The sequence below is a fragment of the Gordionus sp. m RMFG-2023 genome, chromosome 4, assembly GCF_954871325.1.
Source record: "Gordionus sp. m RMFG-2023 chromosome 4, tfGorSpeb1-WG-v2, whole genome shotgun sequence".
Lineage (NCBI taxonomy): Eukaryota > Metazoa > Nematomorpha > Gordioida > Chordodea > Parachordodidae > Gordionus > Gordionus sp. m RMFG-2023.
Window position 1 is genome coordinate 30,167,592 of NC_088778.1, and position 20,297 is coordinate 30,187,888.

The 20,297-nt window shown below is 26.7% G+C and overlaps 1 protein-coding gene and 1 long non-coding RNA gene across 4 annotated transcripts; both read right to left on the reverse strand.

Annotated features, from left to right (window-relative positions):
* Positions 1-1,234: 1,234 nt before the first annotated feature.
* Positions 1,235-4,193, reverse strand: LOC135928330 (uncharacterized). Its single transcript, XR_010572292.1, has 2 exons — positions 4,069-4,193; positions 1,235-1,517 (listed from the first exon to the last, which is right to left on the reverse strand). It is a non-coding gene; the product is annotated as an uncharacterized LOC135928330 (long non-coding RNA).
* A 1,261-nt stretch (positions 4,194-5,454) lies between these two features.
* On the reverse strand, positions 5,455-18,298 carry LOC135927905 (alpha-(1,3)-fucosyltransferase C-like). 3 transcript variants are annotated; one of them, XM_065464156.1, is made up of 6 exons: positions 17,376-18,298; positions 12,281-12,533; positions 7,819-7,866; positions 6,327-6,650; positions 5,783-5,832; positions 5,509-5,712 (listed from the first exon to the last, which is right to left on the reverse strand). In XM_065464156.1, the coding sequence occupies exons 1-6, from the start codon at positions 17,859-17,861 to the stop codon at positions 5,656-5,658; spliced, it is 1,218 nt and encodes a 405-aa protein (XP_065320228.1). In that variant the 5' UTR covers positions 17,862-18,298; the 3' UTR covers positions 5,509-5,655. The 3 variants fall into 3 exon arrangements, with proteins under 3 accessions (XP_065320227.1, XP_065320228.1, XP_065320229.1); XM_065464157.1 differs by having other exon boundaries at positions 5,575-5,733; XM_065464155.1 differs by having other exon boundaries at positions 5,455-5,832; positions 17,376-18,297.
* Between the last annotated feature and the right edge of the window lie 1,999 nt (positions 18,299-20,297).

Below are 20,297 nucleotides of genomic sequence, written 5' to 3' on the forward strand. Positions count from 1 at the left end.
TCATAATTTCTTTTAGAACAAAAATTAAGACATAATAAATATGTTCAATTTATATAAGATTCTGTAAAATGGCTTCTGATACTAAATTACGAATAAAATATATTTAAGGAACATTACCGAAACGCAAGGCAATTAGAATATAGGCCCAAGCAAGGGTTGCGAGAACTCGTTGATATCGCATCGTAAGAATTTAATAAATTATCTTTATATCATCTTCGATATATTATAAAAGAACTTACTTTTTTTTTTAAAAAACGAAAATATTATGGTAGAAAATTTTTCTTACAATACGTTATGGAGATATTTTTAAATTTTTAATCATATGTTCATTAAATTTCCCGTCTTAAAAATAATCTGTAAATTAACATTAAACTATTGCAAATTTATTTCTTTTTTAGAAATTATATTTCTAAACGAGATTAAAATACGGAAACTATTAACTATTTTAAATGGGAGGGAAAAAAAAAGAGAATGATTTTTTAATCTAAAATTTTTAGTAACGCACATACCTGTAATGGTAAACAATTTTTTTTAAAATTTCAATATTGTTAGGCTCGATTTGAGTCGATTTTTAAAAATAGCTAACTCAATATTTTAACCAGAAAAATGTTGTCTAAGCCTCGAGATTTTGTTAATAGATATTCAAACCTTTGTGATGACCAAAATATTAAGGCTTGTATAATAATTTTCCTAAAAAAATATTTAGTAAGCCGTTTTTTTTACAATACTAATTGTGCGGTCATTTGTTTTAAGAATGGTAAATAAATTTCCCCTACTACGTTATTTGTTTCTCTTTCGTTCACTCCTGCCTGGTGTCATCTCTAGCTTTGATATTGGCACGCGTCATTCATATCCTCTTTCACCCTGTCCATCCATTTTTTACAGGTCCGTCCACTTTATTAATTTTTTTTTATCTATGATCAACTCCCTTTTCCACGTGCGTGCTTAAAATGGACACTTGTGAGGATAATTCCACGTCCTATCTAACTCAGATCGGTCAGTTTCTTGGACTCGACTGGGCCAGGCGTTCGGAAACAAAATTTGGAGTGTTTATTTCCAAATAATAATTGTTCGGATTTGAACCAACAGGAAAAAGGTCAAGTCAAATAGGCAGGAAAATTTATTATTCAAATCACTGGAATACCGAAAGTGAAAAAAATTGGTCAGGTGGTCGGGTACAAGTTGCAAGCACATTAAATTAATTTATTTTTATTGTAAGAAAAATACTTCGAGATAAAACAAATATATCAATTTTTATTACAAATGCTATTATTTTTCTCCGTTTTATTTGTGATAATTTCTATATAATTGTATGATTATAATTTAAAAAATAATAAAAAAAATGATTATAATTTTGTTCGAATCCCAAATCTGGTGATAAAATCATAATCGTTTCAGATAATCTATCATATAGCATGTTCAATCGGACATAATGCATCCCTACCAAATTGCCCATCTTTATTAGTATTTCGATATCCTTGGCATACTTGAATCCAGCATCTTCCTAAAGATTTATTCTGTTCATTATTTTAGGAAATATAATATTTGAGTCATAACATAAAAAAATATATTTAAAGAGTTACAAATTAATTATTTGACCGAATAATGTATTCCGGCACATGTCGGGTACATATACAGTGAATTTCAGATAGGGGTGTTAAAAAATTCAGATATAAAAAACGGAGAAAAAAGCTTACAAAAAAAGCTAAATTTTTTTTAAAGAAAGTTAAAAGTGGTTTTTTATAATTTTATTTTGGCTAAAAATCTTAATTAGGTTGTTTTTAAAAATCGTCTCAAATCAGCTTTTCTAACAATTCTAGTTAGAAGCATATAAAAATCAAGGTTAAATAGAAGGTAATTTTTTTAAGATAAAATCAATTAAGATGAACAATATGTAATGATTGTGATAATGAAAAATTTCCGACTAAATATTGGTAGATTAAAAAAAAGGAAGAAAAAAAACAAATTTGAATCTTATCTTTAATTTCAGGCTTTTTTTCCATAAACTAACCAAGGATCAGGAAACCAGTAATATTAGCAAAAACCTGAACTGAACCCCTAAAAAGGGCGAATCTTTTGTTATCCTAACTGTTTTAAAAATATTGCTATTTGGCAGTTCTAACTGCCCAAGTTAGCATATAGAAATTTCTTCAACTATAGAATTTAATTTATTCTTTTTATAGGTATTTTCAAATGCCAGGAATATATTTTCAGTCAAATCAGATTTTTAAAAATTTCTCTCAATAAATTATTTAAAATGGAGATTCCAAATCTCAATATAAATATATTTCAAAGGTGGGGTTTTTGGCAAAAATTAAGTATTTTAAAGTATATATTTTTCAAAAATAAAATAACTCGGGACAGGAAGAGGATATGTTGAAAAATTATTTTTTTTATAAAGCAAATTGCATCAAATATGCTTGCACCTGACATTTTTTCAAACATTTTTGCTAGTTATGGGAAAAACAAACTTGAGCCTAACCTGAAGGTCTGATTCATATGTAGACAACAAGTGGAAATTCACAAAGAATGTGGTAAGTTATATTAATTATCTCTGTTATACATCTTATTCAAAATATGAAAGATATGGTTGTACTTGTACAATTTTTGTATGACAAGTAAATTAGATTTTTGTTCCAAGGTATACCTTATAAAAATAGTGTATATAAAAGCAAAATCAAGATATATAATAAATTTCCTCAGCTTGAGAAGTTATATATTTGAGTGAAATTTCTATATGTAAGTTATTATTTGATGTATATAAAAAACTGCAATCTCAATGTGATGAGAATGAGTGGAACGTACATCAGCATATATTATATAATTTATCATTTATGTATGTTTTATTGTGAATATTATGATCAAGGCTATACTTATGCTTTTAGCAAATAAATACAACCTTTTTTTAAAATCTTAAAAATCTAATTTTGCTAGATCATATTCCAGCATAGAGATTTGAAATGGCCAGCTTTTTAATCCTTGTTTTAAAAAATGAGGTCTTACCATTGATCCATGGTTTTTTTGCTAAAAAATATGTTTAACTCAATGACTTAATGACAAAAAATTATTTATCAATTTAATAACATTCTTACTTAAACATATAAAAGTATGAGAAAATATTTTTTAATAAACAAAGCCTACTATATGCCTAAATTTATCCACAATACTGCTCATTACATTATAAACAATTTTAACACCCATTACAGACCTCTATTCCAGCATATATTTATAAATTTCAGATAATTTTTTAAAATTTACATAAAGAAATCTTTGTTCTTATAAATTAATAGTTCATATTAAACTATTAATATATTGTCTGAAATTCACAGGGTTGATATTCTATACATACCAAAATATATTCGAGTCAAATCAGGTCTTTCAAAATTAAAAACAGACTATATTTTAGTTTTAAAATGGTTCAAAGTAAAATAACCAAATGTTCATTGGGCAATTAAGTCATTTTCTGGTAAAGTAGTACTCCGATCTTATGATTTATGTTAAGGCTGGCATGTAATTGTTTACTTTTTAGTAAGTTGTTAATAAGATTATACATTGTTTACCATTAAAATTAATTTATGAGTTTGATTGGATTAAATTATAGAGATCAAGCCAACAAGCACAATAGGTAAAATTAATATCATATTATTAAACCATCTCCTTTGGATTTTGAAAATATTTAATGACAAAATCTTTTCAAAAGATGAAATATAGTCTATCAAATATGAAGAAAATAATCAAAAATATGTGATGTTTTTAAAACCTAAACTATTAAAAAATAGAATATCTGATTATATAGCGATTGCACTTTTTATCAACTTGGTTAAATCTAAATATAGATGAAAAATAGTAAGCCTATTAAAAATGTACCCAGATCAAATTTTGATTACTACTTTTATATTAAAAAAGTTGAAAAATAACTATTAAATGTGACATTCATTGGTCAGCACATAAAATTTTTAAAGAAACTTTAGTATGGAATAGTTCCAATCAAAGCTGCTTGTTAATGTAAAAAGAAAAATTTTTTTTACTTGAATCACAAGCATTTAATTAACATTAAAAAGTATATACTTGGATTGTAAGAAGAACTATGCTTGGTATTCCTCATGATTTTATGCCTATGGTCGTATGGACACTTCATCGTACTTCGTTTCGTTCAATTCTGTGATTGGTTCATGAAGAGTGAAGAAGTGAAAGTTTAAAAATATATTATTTTTTATAACCATAATTATGGACATTCAAGTTCAACTCAAGAAAAACCAATATAATACAAAGTAAGCAAACTAGATATAATAAATTTAATAGCGTAATTTTAGAAAAGAATATTACAAAATCGAAAAGAGGACATGATATTCTTTTAATCATTTGGAATAATACTATCCTAAAGTATTATATTCCACATCGTATTACCTTCGGAAAAATATGATTTGCTTATTGTGAGGTATTTTCCAATCATGTAAGCTCACGGAAACCCAGGATCATAGCATGGAAATTTGCAACAAAGTGTTAGTAGTATTTTTCACAAAGAATTGCGATTATTATAAACAATAAAAAAAAGAAGGTGTTTCAACAAAAATAGCTGGATTTTATCCTATAAGTATTTCTTCTCATCTAATATAAACACTAACACTACCTTGAGTCTGAGGAGTCCTAAGATAAGGGGCAACGCGATTTGTGAGCTTAATATCGGGTCTTAATATAAACCGCATAATTCGGTAAAAGTCCAAAGAAACTTATTATGAATATTGGGACGCTTAAAGGTAAGACGAGAGAATTGGCATCAATGTTAAACAAGAGAAAAGTTGATATAGCGTGCATACAAGAGACGAAATGGAAAGGCCAGAAAACTTTAATGTTGGATATGGGTATAAATTGTTAGTATTTCTTATCATCCATAAACACTAACTCTTATTTTTGCATAGTTCTATGTTCCCATGTAACGCAGTCAACGGGCTTGATATAAGATCTTAATTTGAACCACATAGTTGGGTAAATTTTGTGTATAATAAAATTTGTGTTTATTCTCATTGAATATAAGGCCTAACCCTTGTCTTTGTTAAATAACCCTCAACTAACCGCTATCTCGTAATCCTAGTTTGGTATCATACCTTAGCTTTAACCACATAGTTCGGTAAAATCTATTATCTGTGTGATTTTTTTTTACCTAATTTAAAGTATTTAGTGTATAATAATATTAAGTATTTCTCATAAACTACTTTTATGTTTAGATTCATCTAGCCCACAAATTTAAAATTTGGTTTCATTTTATTAAACAATTTGAATTATAGCCCTTATTAAATAATTTTAAAAGAAGATCCTGAACCTCACCAATTCTACATTATGTTATGACATAATTATTTATATTATTAAACATTCTAATTTTCAATTTATTATTTTATATATTTTTTAATTAATCACATTTGTAGATATAATTTATTTTTTTAGTCTAAAAATTTTAATAATAATACCTATAAAAAATTATAATATCATTTGTTCATTTTTTAAAAAAATATTTCCTTTCTAATCATTCATATTGATAAGGATTACAGTCTCTTTCTTTATTCCACCAAACGGATATTTTGTAAGATTTATTGGGGATATCCTTAATATGCAAATGTTTACAGATTTGGCATAGATATTCATCATCTAGTCTTGGAACTATTTCATATTCTTTCCTCCAAGCGTGATATTTATCGTAAAGCTTGTCATCGGAATCTAATTTCAAAAGATAGTTAGCTACTTCTTCTAAATTGTTGGAATGAAAATAAGGGTGATTCTTTGGTACCTCTTGATTAATATCTCGAATAGAAGGATCCTTTTGAGAAGATATATTTCCTATTGGTTTGATAAAAGAAATATAATACAGTTCATTATAAAATATAATAATTATTAGAGATGGAAAAAAAACATAATTTATTATTAATTTTTCAAAAATAAAATAAAATAAAATAAAATGTTGAGAAAAAACAGAAAAAACAAGTTAAAATATCATTTCAAACAAAATTTTGTAAAGATTTTCAAAATATAATTTTTTTTTAAAATAATTAATATAAAGGATAATTTTTTCCCCTTAATATCACAAAGTGTAATGTAAAAATATACACTTCCGAGATAAATGATTTTGCCATTACTAATAATCAATAATAATAAAATAACTAATATTTAGAGGGCAAGAGTGTATTATGAAATACAAAATCAAATAACCATTTTAAGGATAAACGTGCTTAAATGATGCTAATAATATGTATTTTTTGAAAAGACCCCTTAAACCCTAAAATGGTCTCGAATAGTTACCATCTCTCTACAAATTATGATATATATAATATTACCAACGACTTCGTTCGTCTTCATAGCCAGGGGCGAGGCGATGTAAATAAAAGAAAATGGGGGAGCTATCTTGACATACTCAGAGTATCGAGCCCCAAACACTATGGGTACCACACCCGCGTGGAGCGCGCGAAACATTTTCTCGGTTATATAATGTGCACAATTAGCATTTTCAAACGCCAAATAAAATTTATAATTGGATATAAAATTTTCCAAACAATCCTTTGCATGCCCTTCAGAATCACAGATCCGAGAACCGCTACCAGAGAATCGATTGGAACATCTACCATACACTTCTAGACTACGAGTAGGCCCGGTGCCAATCACTATAAAAGGAATATATAAAAAAAAGGATAAATAATACATAAAATAAGAAAGAGTGAGGTCTGATTAGATAATTATTGCTATTTCTCTAACTCCATAGCTATGAGAAAAAAGCAAAACTCATGTAGCTAATATTTATAACATCGCCTAAAGAAAAGAACAAAAGAGTTAAATAAAGGAAATCAGGGAATTATACAAGAAACACTTTTAGCTATTTAATTTTAGTTTTTTTGATATAAAACTCGTTATCGAACCTTAAAATATCCCCTTTAATTACTGAGCCCGTTATTTTTTTTTTAACCAATTAGTTGTTAAAACTTTGTCAGCCAAGCGCTTGTCGACTTTCTATAAAAAATAATACAATACGGTTTTGCCCTTGAATGTACGCCTATGGCTACGTGTTTCCCTTAGATTAAATAAAAAATTTTAATTAAGGGAATGAATGCATAAGGAAAAGGGATTAGAATAAATTTTTTTTTGATCTGATTCACATGTATTAACTTGTTACATGTATTAACCTTTATATTATTTTCCCCATACTACTGGGATACACGATATCGACATACCAACAACAGCTAAAGATTAGATTAAAAATAATGGCAAGATTGATTATAATGATAGTCAGTAACCTATATTATACAATAATAGAAATCTCAGAAATTTTAATTAGTTGGAAGAGATGTACTAAAACATAAGAATCATCGTTCCTTTTTAAATATTCTAACCGGCCGTCATAATTATTGTTTTGGTATTATTAAATGACATTTCAACTTTTACCAATATTCTTCGACAACGCAAATAATATCTCATTACTATACTTAATTCTTTCTTCGTTACTATGTTAAATCGACTATAAAGTGATACCGTCAAATATAATAAAACAGGTAGAGATCATGTATAGGATCTATATAATAGTGAAAATACATGATACACTCTTCAATTCTTGATGGGTAATGAATTTCAAGCATGAAAATGACTGACTGAATGAAATTCATTGTTTAAGATGTTATATTTAATGAGTCAAAAAATAAAAAATACAAAAAATTATAATAGTAATATTTTTTGGCCCAACTCAATTAATAGTGTTACAGCCTCGGGCCTAGGGCCGGCCCTGCAGGACTCTAGTATGCATATGTATCATTAAGATAAACAAACAAACAATTATATTACTTTTATTTTGGATTGACGTGATATGATTCTGTATTTCTTCGATATATTCTAAAACATTTTTATTTTAAAAAATTGAATATATTTATATTACTCTTATAAAAGTTAAAAAAATTAAATATTTAATAGAGAAGTAATCTAATAGTCACTTTAAAGGGTGCAATTATGGCATTTCATATTAATTTTTATTTTTAAAATGTGTGCAAGACCAGGTGGTCTTATAAATATTCCTTGGTTTAGAAGAAAACATATAATTTGAAATTTTATCTGCGCCTCATAATTCTCTATTAACCCAAGCATTGACCCAATTATATGATCTTAAAAGTCTAAAATCAGAAAATGCCACAACCTTTGGGATTCTCATTTTATTTCTATATTTATGAGTACTTAGGTCCAGTAGACTATAATGTTTTTAAAATTTTAGCAAATTATTTTTTCTAATCAGTGGAGATGATGAATTCTATTTTAAAATTTTAAAATCTACTCAATTAATTGTGTTCTGTGCCAACTACTTTAGTTTCCTTGGAACTTAATGTTTGTCTTTTAATCTTTTATATTATTATATAGTATAATTGTTGTGATGTCCTAATCGATACTATATTTTTTTTTTATTCTTTATTAAATTAACTTTAACCTATAGCGGACTCGTTTTGTAAAACTTAATAAAGTTAACTCAATAATTCGATATAAATTACTTGATAGATTTTGTAAACTATATAAGCGTAGAAATTTATTGTATTTAGAGTTAAAATATTTTATATATATTTTTATAAATAAAAATCTTAAATTATTTAGTTAAATCTTGTCCAACTCCTTGCCAACCTTAACATAATATATTTAAACAAAGAATAAAATTTTTTTTAAAAAAAAGTCCAAAAAAAAATAAATATTTGAATGATTAAGTTAACTAATATCTACCTTACCTAGCAATATAATAAATGCTTTTTATAAATCTATAAAATTAATATCATATATACCCTCAGCATTTGTTTGCAATTTATTTGAAAACCATATTTAAAAACCATAGGTATTTGCAGGTTATCTAGAACATTGGAAAATTAGTATAGTGTCTAGATATTCCAACACAGCTCGAACCGCATAAATATATCACATTTCACTTAATACTGATTCCATGGGGCAAAGGCATATATATGAATTGACCTGTATCTTCAGTTAAGTCTCCATTCATAGCAATTACTATCCTCGTGAAATTGCTGAGAGAGGTGAAAATAAGCTTAAAATCCAATATCTGTTAATAACATATTCATACCACTAACTATAACATCCTCCTGTTCTTTTGGAAAATAGACGAAATTTTCTTTCAAAGTTAAAGGTCAAAGGAGCTCTGAATTCATAATCTTAAGAGCATCCAAAGAAACTAAGAAATCATCCGTTAAGATTGATGATAATCACCACCAATTGCCATAATGACCGGCGAAAACTTATAATTATAGAATTTTTTTTTTCAAATTTAACATTTTTTTTTATAAAAAGATGTTTTTAATAGGTTAATTTTTTTTAAATATTCCATTAGGGCACAATTATATTTTAAAGATAAACTTTATAATTAATTTTATATATTTGAAATAAATATGTTTCAAAACAAAAAAGAAATTAACTAAATATTGTTCTCTGTCGGTGTCAATAATACTACATTATAGTTTAGTGTAGTTAAATGCCTCTTTTTGAGCCGATTTTTTAAAACGGCTAACTCAATATTTTAGCCAAAAAAATATTGCCTAAGCCTGGAGATTTCGTCAATATATGTCTAGACCTTTGTTCCTTCTTTGAGCAAAATCTTCAGGGTTACGTAATATTATTTCTGGATGAAATATTGAGTTAGACGTTTTTAAAAATTGTCTCAAAACGAACCGTTTAACAACACTACTTTAGTTAGCTTCAAATAATTTGAAATGAAAACATTATACAGATAACTCAATATAATTAAAAAAAAATAATATCATTTTATTTGTATCAGAGGCTTACAGGGGGCCGGTCAGGATTTCAGAAATTTTATTTAAGCTATACCCGGTGAAGAAATTTACATTTTGAAGCCCGTCAGGGGATTTCGTAAGAATTTTTTTGACTAGTCCACCCCCCCCCCCCCACACTTCCAAATTTTTTGTTTTTGATTATTTTTCGACTCAGCTCTGCTTGGTATTGAGAATTTTATTCGTTATCTCTAATAATTTTTACCTTATTTTTGAAAATTATTTATTTTCAAAGGTTTTGGAAATACGGGCAGCTTGCTTCTCGCAAAATGATTAATTGGTATAATATAAATATTTTCCCCACACTTTGGCTTAATTCTCCTCTTCATTATATATATATGATATTATATTTTTTTAAAAAATATCATTAGCGTAATAAAGATAAAAATTGAAAAACCTATTTTGAGGAAAGAAGATTTTTTAAAAAAATTAATTTCTAGTGGCTCATAAGAAACACATTTTGGGAACCCTATACCACACATACGCTCAAGGACATTGGTTAATTTGAGAATAAATAGGTAAAATTTTCGAAAGAAAAAAAAAAGAGGAAAATAAAATGGGGTCACCAAAAAATGGAAATTAATACATATACCAAATTAAACATAAATTTTAAGATGTAAAATCATGTTTATTTAACATATATATTTAATACACTATAATATTACTATATATATATACATAAAAAAATATACTTAACCATAACTGTATTTAATAAATATATTTCGTTCGAGATCTAATAAAAGAGGAAGGTAAATGAAAAAAGTTGCAAATAGACCGACTATGGGTTCCTCTTTTACTACAGCTATAGGCATTGATTAAATTTTAATATTATATATAAAATAACAAATTTAAACATAATATAAACATTATAGAGTAAAGAAAACAAAGGTATGATAGATATTGTCGTGTGTCATAATTAAACAGCTTCGCCCTTGAATATTGTGATTGTTGGATATAACAGAGTTTTGCCTCATTCCCATCATCACATTAGGAAAAATAATTACAAGGGGGGGGGGATTCCTATGCGTTAAACCATCCATGGTTTTGGATAGATCGCGATTTAACTGTATGCATAACTAAACAAACTAGTTATTTAAATGTTTACTTGATTTTAAAAGTATATAAAATGGAGAAAATATATACATTTTTTTAAATTAGCTAGACCAGTTTTTGAATATTTTTTTAAAATCTTAACCTTATTCTGTTTGTAAAGACTAACCAAAGCGTGCACTAGTCTATTATAGCTAATATTTAATTTTCAAATTATCTTGCAATTCAGATATGTTCCTACCTAAAATGTAATTAAATAGTTTTAGGGAGGTAGGGTTGGGCCGATACCTAAATGTCGAACATATATAAAATTAAAAATATTTCCCCCATTTTTATAAAAAAAATATTTATAAGATAAATTTTTTTTTTTACAATTTTATGGTCGGCACACCGAATAATTATCTCTATTTATAATTAATTGAAATGCACATTAATGCCATTTAACCGACGTGAAAATCACAAAAATGGCGTTATAGCTGTCTCCTATGAGCGGGCTCTTTTGGATGCATTTAATTTATGGATGGTAAACCTATTAGTGTATAAATACATAACTGATTGGGATATGGAATTCATGGATATTCGCAATCTCTTAATTTTTAAATCAATTAATAAGGACAATTTTTTAACGATAAAACATCTGATTTGGCCGGAAATTATTCTAGTACGAATAGAGTGCTCACCTGGTAAATATCTGAAAATTTTGCCACTTACTTTTAAACAGGATTGTGAGCCCAAGGGTTTGGAAATTTGAAATTCTCTGATTGTACATTTTAAGACCCCAAACCCATCGAACCCTGGATAACACAGAAGGGCTCATTCAGACTTCTTTTAGAAAATTGTCTACGATTAAGTTTCACTTATCAAAGTTTCCGCTAAATAGAGTTTTAAATTCCTGAACCCTAATTTGGGTTTCACAAGCCTGATTTTGAACTACACTTAATTTACCTTAATATTTATATAGAATTTTTCATTGAATTAAAAAAATATACAAATTTTAATGGGGTTATAGTTAAAAATTTTAATTTACCTTAATATTTATATAGAATTTTTCATTGAATTAAAAAAATATACAAATTTTAATGGGGTTATAGTTAAAAATTTAGGGTAAATACTCTATATATGCTAGCATACATTTCCGGTCAAATCAGACTTCTCAAATTTAATAATTGCTCTTAATAAATGATACAAAATTGAGAGAATCTGATTCTCCATGAATTTCATATCCCAATCCAACTTATACATCTTCAAACCGACCCATCTTATCAATTAACTCAAAACTAGATATAATAAAGTAGATTCAAATGTGAGTGAATCATCCAATGTAATCGAAATTAAAAAATTCTGCTTTAAGGGTCTGTACAGAAAATTTATATATAATAAAAGAAAAGACAACAACTTCAAAAAAAATAAATAAATAAACTTACCAAGTCGATGATTAAATGAAGCGCAATTGCTCATAACACTGATAGCCAATTTTTTTTTGTTTTTCGAATACATTTCATAATTTTTGGAATGATTGGAAGTCGATTTTTTGATATCGATTCCCAGATAAGTATAATATGGTTTGTTGATATCGGATTGTGGCAAATATGTAATTGTCCAGTTGAAGACATAATCATATTTGTCTAATTGGTAAGGTATCTCCGGTTCATTATAGCATGTGAGAATAGGAGATTCCTATTATATATTTTTTTAAAATCTATGATATATATAAACGAATAAATTGACGATTTCCACTGCCATTATCATTAACCCTGTTGGAATTAGGTTTCTGCCCTTTCAAATCTAAATTTGTACCCTTCCAGGCTCGTTACTAAGATTGTCCGGTCCACTCGGGTTTTTAAATACACGGGCTAACCCGAAATAAATGCAGTTAATATCAAAATAAACAAATAATATTGGGGAAATAGCTTAATTAAAAAAAACATTATTCATGTATTATTATCACTTTTTATCAAATATCAAAATTCTTCAATGAATCGGTCCAAAAATTTATAAAGCCCTGATAATTTTTTTTAAGATGTTACTAGGCTCGATACGGCACAGACATCCAGGTTAAACCATATTTTTTTTTTAATCCGACAAATTTTATGACCTATCAAACATGATTTTATATGGTATTTATTTAATTTAAAGGGCGCGTTAATGGTTGGTTCCAGGAACTTTAATCCATTTAAATAGCCTATTTTTATTTAGGCTAAACGAATGAAATCCCCACAGGTCTCTTATCAATCATAAAATTAGTGTTAAAAGCCCGATTTGGGTCGTTAAGCAATTAAGATTTTAGTCAAAATAATATTATGTAAGCCTGGAAATTTCGCTCGTAGATCACAGAAAGGTTTTGGATCATCTATTTGTCAAATCTCGCAACTTATATGGCCGTTTTTAAAAATCAAAACGCAAATAACAAGTCTACCATAAAATTAAATATGCTTAAGATAATTTCGATTATCTAAAAAAAACATTTTTCTCTCTCTTACCATCATAAAAAATATCCAAATTTGATTATATGAATGATTAAATGGCAATTCACGAAATTGCATATCCCTTAAATGGAATATTAGAGCGTCCGAAATTGATAAATGAGTTTTATCGGTTGAAAGCGTGCATGAAGAATATTTACAATTTTTAAATGGGTTTTATCTTAGATCCTTAATTGACCATGTTTCATCACCTAAAAATACTGTCCATAGTAATATATTCTTCGTTTTATCACTTGTTAAATTTGTTATTAGAGATATGTTCGACTTGTGAGCCCAATTCATTGATAAATTATATATGGTTAGATTTGGTATCAATTTGGCAATATTGTAGTCGATGAAATAATAATATGAATTTTATATTGTAATTTTTGGTAAATATCGCGAATTATATTTGACGAACGATTAAAAATATTTTTATCTCGAAATAAAAAAATATATCGTTAAAAAATATTCCAAATAATAAATAAAAGCATTTATTTAAAATAAAAATAGTCCTGTTCATTTCGACAATTTATATTTAATATTGATTAACGGAAAGTTAATGGTAAACAGACTTAGGTGGTATGGGCACACAATGAGAAGGCCTATGAACTACGCAGGAAATAAGGTTGAGAGTTTGGAAGAGATGGGCAAACGTAAAAGAGGATGGCCAAAACTTCAATGGGGCCATAAAGTTAGAGCCAATATAAAGAAGTACAAATTAGATGAAAGAGATTGTATGAATAACATAAAGTGGAGAGATGTTGAAGAAGCTTACCACCAAAAAAGGAAAATAAAAAAACGAAAAGTGTTATTTATTTTCGTTAAAATTTATTTTATTTACATTTAATTAAAAATAAAAATATCATGTTATAAATTTGCATGGCAGTTTTTGCAAGTTTAGCTAAATTTAATCAAAATATATAATTAAATTGAACTCGAACAAATGAATACACTAAACTTTGAACTATTTAAATTTCATGAAGGAGTTCATAGAAACAAAGTGGAAATTTCCCAGCGATAGTGCAAATATGATTTTGTTAAAAATTAATAATTTTTATTATTTCCCTTCCTGCAGTGCTTCTAAAAATGATATTTTCCATTGATGAAGATTCATTGTTTTAGAACATGAAGCAAAGATGGCCTTTTGTTATAATATTGTTATGTCCATGATACTTGACTAAAATTAATAATCAAACAATGTTAAATAACATTAAATCCCAAATTTGGAAAAAAACATTCTTTGCCAATTTTATTGGGGTAGGGAGAAGGAGTATAATAAAAGGAATCTATATATGAATGGCCGCTGTTGGCTATATAATTTGGTATTTATTAGATACGACCATGGGCCTGATGTTAGTTAGGGGTTTTCTCTTTATAAATATAACTCGGAATGCTAAAATTATTTTAATTCGTTTAAAACTAAAAATTACTTGTCAAACAATATCTGGGGTGGGGTTAGTTTTTAATTCTATGTATGAATAATCTATAACCTTTGAGCTTAATGCTCAATGAATTGTGTCAATCTTCTTAACGTGGTCACAGGAACGCATGAATGAAACACTTATCAAAATTGATTTTGCAAATGTTTGCAACACTCTCTCCCGTAGCCCAATTTTGCAAAAGCCAGCCTATCATTCCCATGCTATATCAAGTTCCAATATTCTTGCTACCAATTTCCATCAATTTTCAACTCTCAAAAAAACTCTCAACAGAGAGCATCCAACAAGATAACCCACTAGGATCCATTTTATTTTTCCAGAAAACAATAAGATAATCCAAGCCATTAATTTAGAATGTTCACTCTCACTCCACATCTGTTTATATAAGACAGAATCATTAGTAGATCTCAATCAGAAATCATTAAGGTCGTAGATATTATCAAGGAAATGGGATACGAAAGTGTGTACTCCACAAAATTTAAATTTCGAGCAAAATGAAGTTAGAAATTTCCAAAAATTTTAGAATATCATACCTTTATTCCATTAATATCCACAACCATATCTTCCTTTAGTATGCTTGCATTCCTTCTTCAAGGATTTAGGATCTCACATCTGCAAGCTTACTGTTGATACTTAAGAAGGCTTCTTCCTAAAGCAGAGACTGACCATAGCAATCCCTGAAGCGATATAGTCAGACTTCTCTCTGTAACTTCGTCAGACTTAGGCTTCCTTCTTTATTCTTCTCATTTTTCCCTATATTTCATCTCTATTTTTTTAAATTTTGGATTTGTTTTTTTTGTATATAAACAATTGATTATTATTTTTTAATATATAAAAATATTGTATATTGTATATTTTATATATTTATAAATTAAAATTTATCTTATTAGAATTCTTTTAATATTGAAACATAGTAGAATAAGGGTTTTGCAAATAAAATATTTTAAACAAACTACACTATTTATCCAGTTGGGAATTAAATTGTTAAAATTATATATTTTTTTCCCACCATGCATGGCAGTAAAATTTTTTTTTGGCTCTGTCCAAATCCAAAAGATTTGGCAACAGTAACTTTATTAACAAAAAATATATTAACGATATTAAATATTTTGGCATACACCCTTGCGTTAAACACTTTTATTGTTAAATAAAATTAAAACTTTATTTCTTACATATTTGGCTATTCTTACAACTCGGTTATTTAATATTCTAATAATTCTTTACGAAATGTCAGGGGCCATATTGACAGGCTCCCCGTACGATGTGTTGTGAGAGTTTGATCACGATCGTTCCATCGGGACTTTCAAGGGGTGTTAGTGGATTGATATGATAGTAATAACGTTTTTTCCCTTAAAATTATAACAATAATTTGGAGTAGGTGATGATTTTCCTCAAAGTGGAATACAATCATTAATTACATTATAATGGGGAAGGGGTCAGTGGCACACATTTGGTGGATAATTAGTCGTGAGGTGGGGGGATATATTAGTAGCCTTCTTTTGCACTTACGTTAAATTCAGTCTTTTAACTGATTCAACTTAAACAAAATTTTCAATAGATAAATAAATTCAATATCATTTATACTTACACCTAGGTTTCGGTAAAGTTAGTTTCATATCGGTTCCCAATGATCTAATTAATGATCAATTAAACCAACTAAATATTTGATTTGTTCTATATTCTTATTGTACATACTATTTTATCTTACTTAAAGGATTTATAATCACGGGGGAAAAATATTTCAAACATATTTATTCCTTATAATTTTTTTAAAGGAAAAATGTATTTTAGTATTAGCATACCAAAAGTAATCAAAAATGCGCAATTTATCGTTTAAAATTTATAAATAAATTATTTATAATCTCATTATAAAAATTTTGGGAAAGTTAAAAACCAGAGGTTCTCAAATGGCAAGAATTTCAGGCCCAGCCATGTTGGAATTTACTTTCAGCCCGGCCATACCAAATTTGTATCCAGCCAGAATCGTTCCCATTTTTTTTTACTAAGATTGTAATTAACCCGAAATAAAGTAGTTACATCAAAATAAACAACCATGTATAATATCGGCTACATTTTATGGATTATCATTGCTCCCAAATACCCGAATGCATTAATGATCCAGCCCAGTAATTTATTTTGCTCGACCTGGCCCAAATAAAAAATTTTAAGATCTTACCTGGCTTAGGGTTTTCTGACACATATTAATATGATTTTAAATGGTATATTTATAAAATTAGAGAGCCTGCTGATGGTTGGACAAAGTTACTTTAGTCCATTTAAGTAATAGTCTATTTTAAATTTAGATTAAACGATTGAAAATCCCACAGGCCTCTTATCAATACAATTAGTTTTGTTAAAATGCCCAATTTGGATGGATATACGATTAAGATTTTATCCAAAATAATATTACGTAAGCCTGGAAACTTTGCTCTTAGATGAACAGAAAGGGTTAGGATCATCTATTTGCCAAATATAAAAGCTTACATAATATTATTTAGGCTAAACGTTTTTTTTAAAAATCAAATCTAAATTAGACTTTTTAACAACACTTACATAAAATTAAATATGCTTAAATTAATTTCGATTATTTAAAAAAACATTTTTTATTCTCTTACCATCATAAAAAATATCCATATTTGATTATATGAATGATTAAATGGCAATTCACGAAATTGCATATCCCTTAAATGGAATATTACAGCATCCGAAATTGATAAATGAGTTTTATCGGTGGAAATCGCGCATGAAGAATATTTACAATTTTTAAGTGGGTTTTGTCTTAGATCCTTAATTGACCATGTTTCATCACCAAAAAATGTTGTCCATAGTAATATATTCTTCGTTTTATCACTTGTTAAATTTGTTATTAGAGATATGTTCGATTTGTGAGCCCAATTCATTGATAAGTTATATATGGTTTGATTTGGTATCAATTTGGCGATATCGTAGTCGATGAAATAATATGAGTTTCCGTGTAATTTTTTGTAAACATCGCGTATCATATTTGACGAAAGATTAAAAATATTTTCATTTCGAAAAAAATATATCGTAAGAAATATTGCAATTAATAAATAAAAGCATTTTTTTAAAATTAAGTTCATCTAACAAATTTATTTTATATGATTAAAAGAAATTTAATATCTTATTTTAATTATTAATTTTATTTACGTTTATAGTTAAAAAAATAAAATAAAATTTTGTATATTATAAATATATGGATACCAGTTTTTGTTTAGCAGAATTTAAGCAAGATATCTAATAAAATTGAACTCGAACAAATAAATACATAAAACTGTGAAATATGATTTATTTAGTAGAATATTTGACTCTATCAAGAAATTTAACGATATCGTAGGACATGATCGAGAAATTTAACGACATCGTAGGATATTAGGAATAATGAAGATTGCAACTTGAACAACGCCATGATGAAATATCAAAGCTATAAACGGTTAAGATATATTTTTTTTGAGTGAAAAATGTTGATTTAAATTAAATTTTTAAATAAAAAACAAATCTAATCTAATCTAAACGTAGATTCGTTTTTATATAACTTTTGAGCTAAATGTATTTTTTTTTCGTTTTTATTATATCAATTTATAATTTTTATATTAAATATATTTTAAATTAACTAATCATTTTTATTATAAAATTTGTTATATTTGGCTAGTTGTAAACTTTTATTATTTAAATCGAAATACGACCAAAGGCTAGATGTTGGTTAAAGTTTTAAAATTTGTAATATTTGGCTAGTTGTAAGCTTTTATTATTTAAATTAAAACATGATCAAAGGCTTAATGTTGGTTAAAGTTTTGCTAAAAAGGTATAATGCTAAATGTTACAATGTTTATAATTTGTTTAAAAAATAAGTATTACTTGTCAAACAATATCTGGGGTAGGGTTAGCTTTATTTTTATATATAGGTATTAAAATGTCAATTTTTTTTTCTTAACTAGGAAAAGAAATCTAAACACGAGTCTTATTTTAGTAACAAATTCCACAAATTAATTAATACGATTTTGCTAATGCTGACTTATATCCTCTTCTTTGCGCTCAACGTAAATTTCATATCCCTCTTAGCATTTATGAAAAGGGAATAAAAGATCTAACGGGAAAAGCTGTTTACATTCCCTAATAAAATATAAATTTATTTTATTCGTTATAATCAGCTGTTTTGTGGAAGTCCCTCCTCTTATTTGTTAAAAAAACAACAACTCAAAACACAAAATTTGAAATATTTCCTTGCTCAATAATTCTTCTCTTGTGAATGAATGATGTTACAAGGGTTCAATTTATGAATTAATAATAAGGAGAAATAAAATTTGTTATTATATAAAGGATTGAATGAAATTAACTCAATTGTTGAATAAAAACATTTATTTAAATAATATACAAAATGCTTTTCAGAAATTGAAACTAAAATAAATCTATAATTTCTTTTTAAAAAAAAATAATGAAAATTTCTAAATACAGAAAAGATAGAAAAGATTTTAAAAAAACATTAGCGCAAAATACGTTAATATGGTTTTGATATGAGGAATATTGATGATTCCTAGCAATTAATCCTGAAAAATAGTAGAAAAAAAATTTATCAAATTTTATTTTAGGACCAAAATTAATACATAACAAATCTGCATAATTAATTAAAAGAATCTGTAAAAAAGGCTTAAGGATTACTAATGTTAATTTAAGGAATATTACCGAAACGCGTTGCAATCTGTTTGTTCAAGCGAGGATGAGGAGAACTCATCGATATCGCATCATAAAAAATTATAAGTTATTGTTAGAGATGATTATTTAAAATAAAATTAAAAATAAATAAATTATATTAATATTAATTAAAATTAAAATAATTATAATATATATATCGCGATTTCAACTTATGACCTTTTATAAATATATAGCGATTTCAACTTATACTTTTACAAACTTATTTCATTTTATTTATCTTTATATTCAAATTCATATTAATTTATATGACTATATAAACTTTAAAATTTCGACGTGTTCAATAATGTTAAATTAACCTTTTATAAATAAAATTTAGTGTTTTCATCTTGCCCTGCCACCGTGTCTTTTTAACAGTTATCTTTATATCATCTCGATTATATAAAACAAAATTTACTATATTTTTTAAAAAAAAAAATTTTTAAAACGAAAATATTATGGTAAGAAAAATTATCAAAATTAGAAGTTTTTAAAAAACGGTTTGGAGATATATAGGAGATCCTTACTTTTTATATTAAACGGCCCCCCTTTTTATTAAAATATTTTATATAATATTTATTTTTACCAGATTTTTTTAGGCGAGAGCATATAATTTGTTAAATTTGGCCTTTACAGCTAAAATTTTTTTTCTTCACTTGATCACAATTCAGAATATATATTTTCACAATTTCCTCTAAAATTTTCCTATTTTCTATAGAATCTCTGAATTTTAAGACATTTTTGTGCCAGAGGTTCCTGCGCACTCTTAAGCTTTTCATAAAACTATTTCTGATACTAAAAAAATATATTTATAATATAAATGGCTATAA

What these genes read in the sequence shown, in the direction of transcription:
- LOC135927905 (XM_065464155.1), bottom strand. Translation starts at nt 17,861, where the DNA reads ATGAACTTAATTTTAAAAAAATGCTTTTATTTATTAATTGCAATATTT. An exon ending in TTCATTTAATCATCGACTTG is followed by an intron (nt 7,867 to 12,280) that starts GTAAGTTTATTT and finishes AAAATGTTTTAG; the next exon opens with AATATATCGAAGAAATACAG. An exon ending in GAAGACGAACGAAGTCGTTG is followed by an intron (nt 5,833 to 6,326) that starts GTAATATTATAT and finishes TCAAACCAATAG; the next exon opens with GAAATATATCTTCTCAAAAG.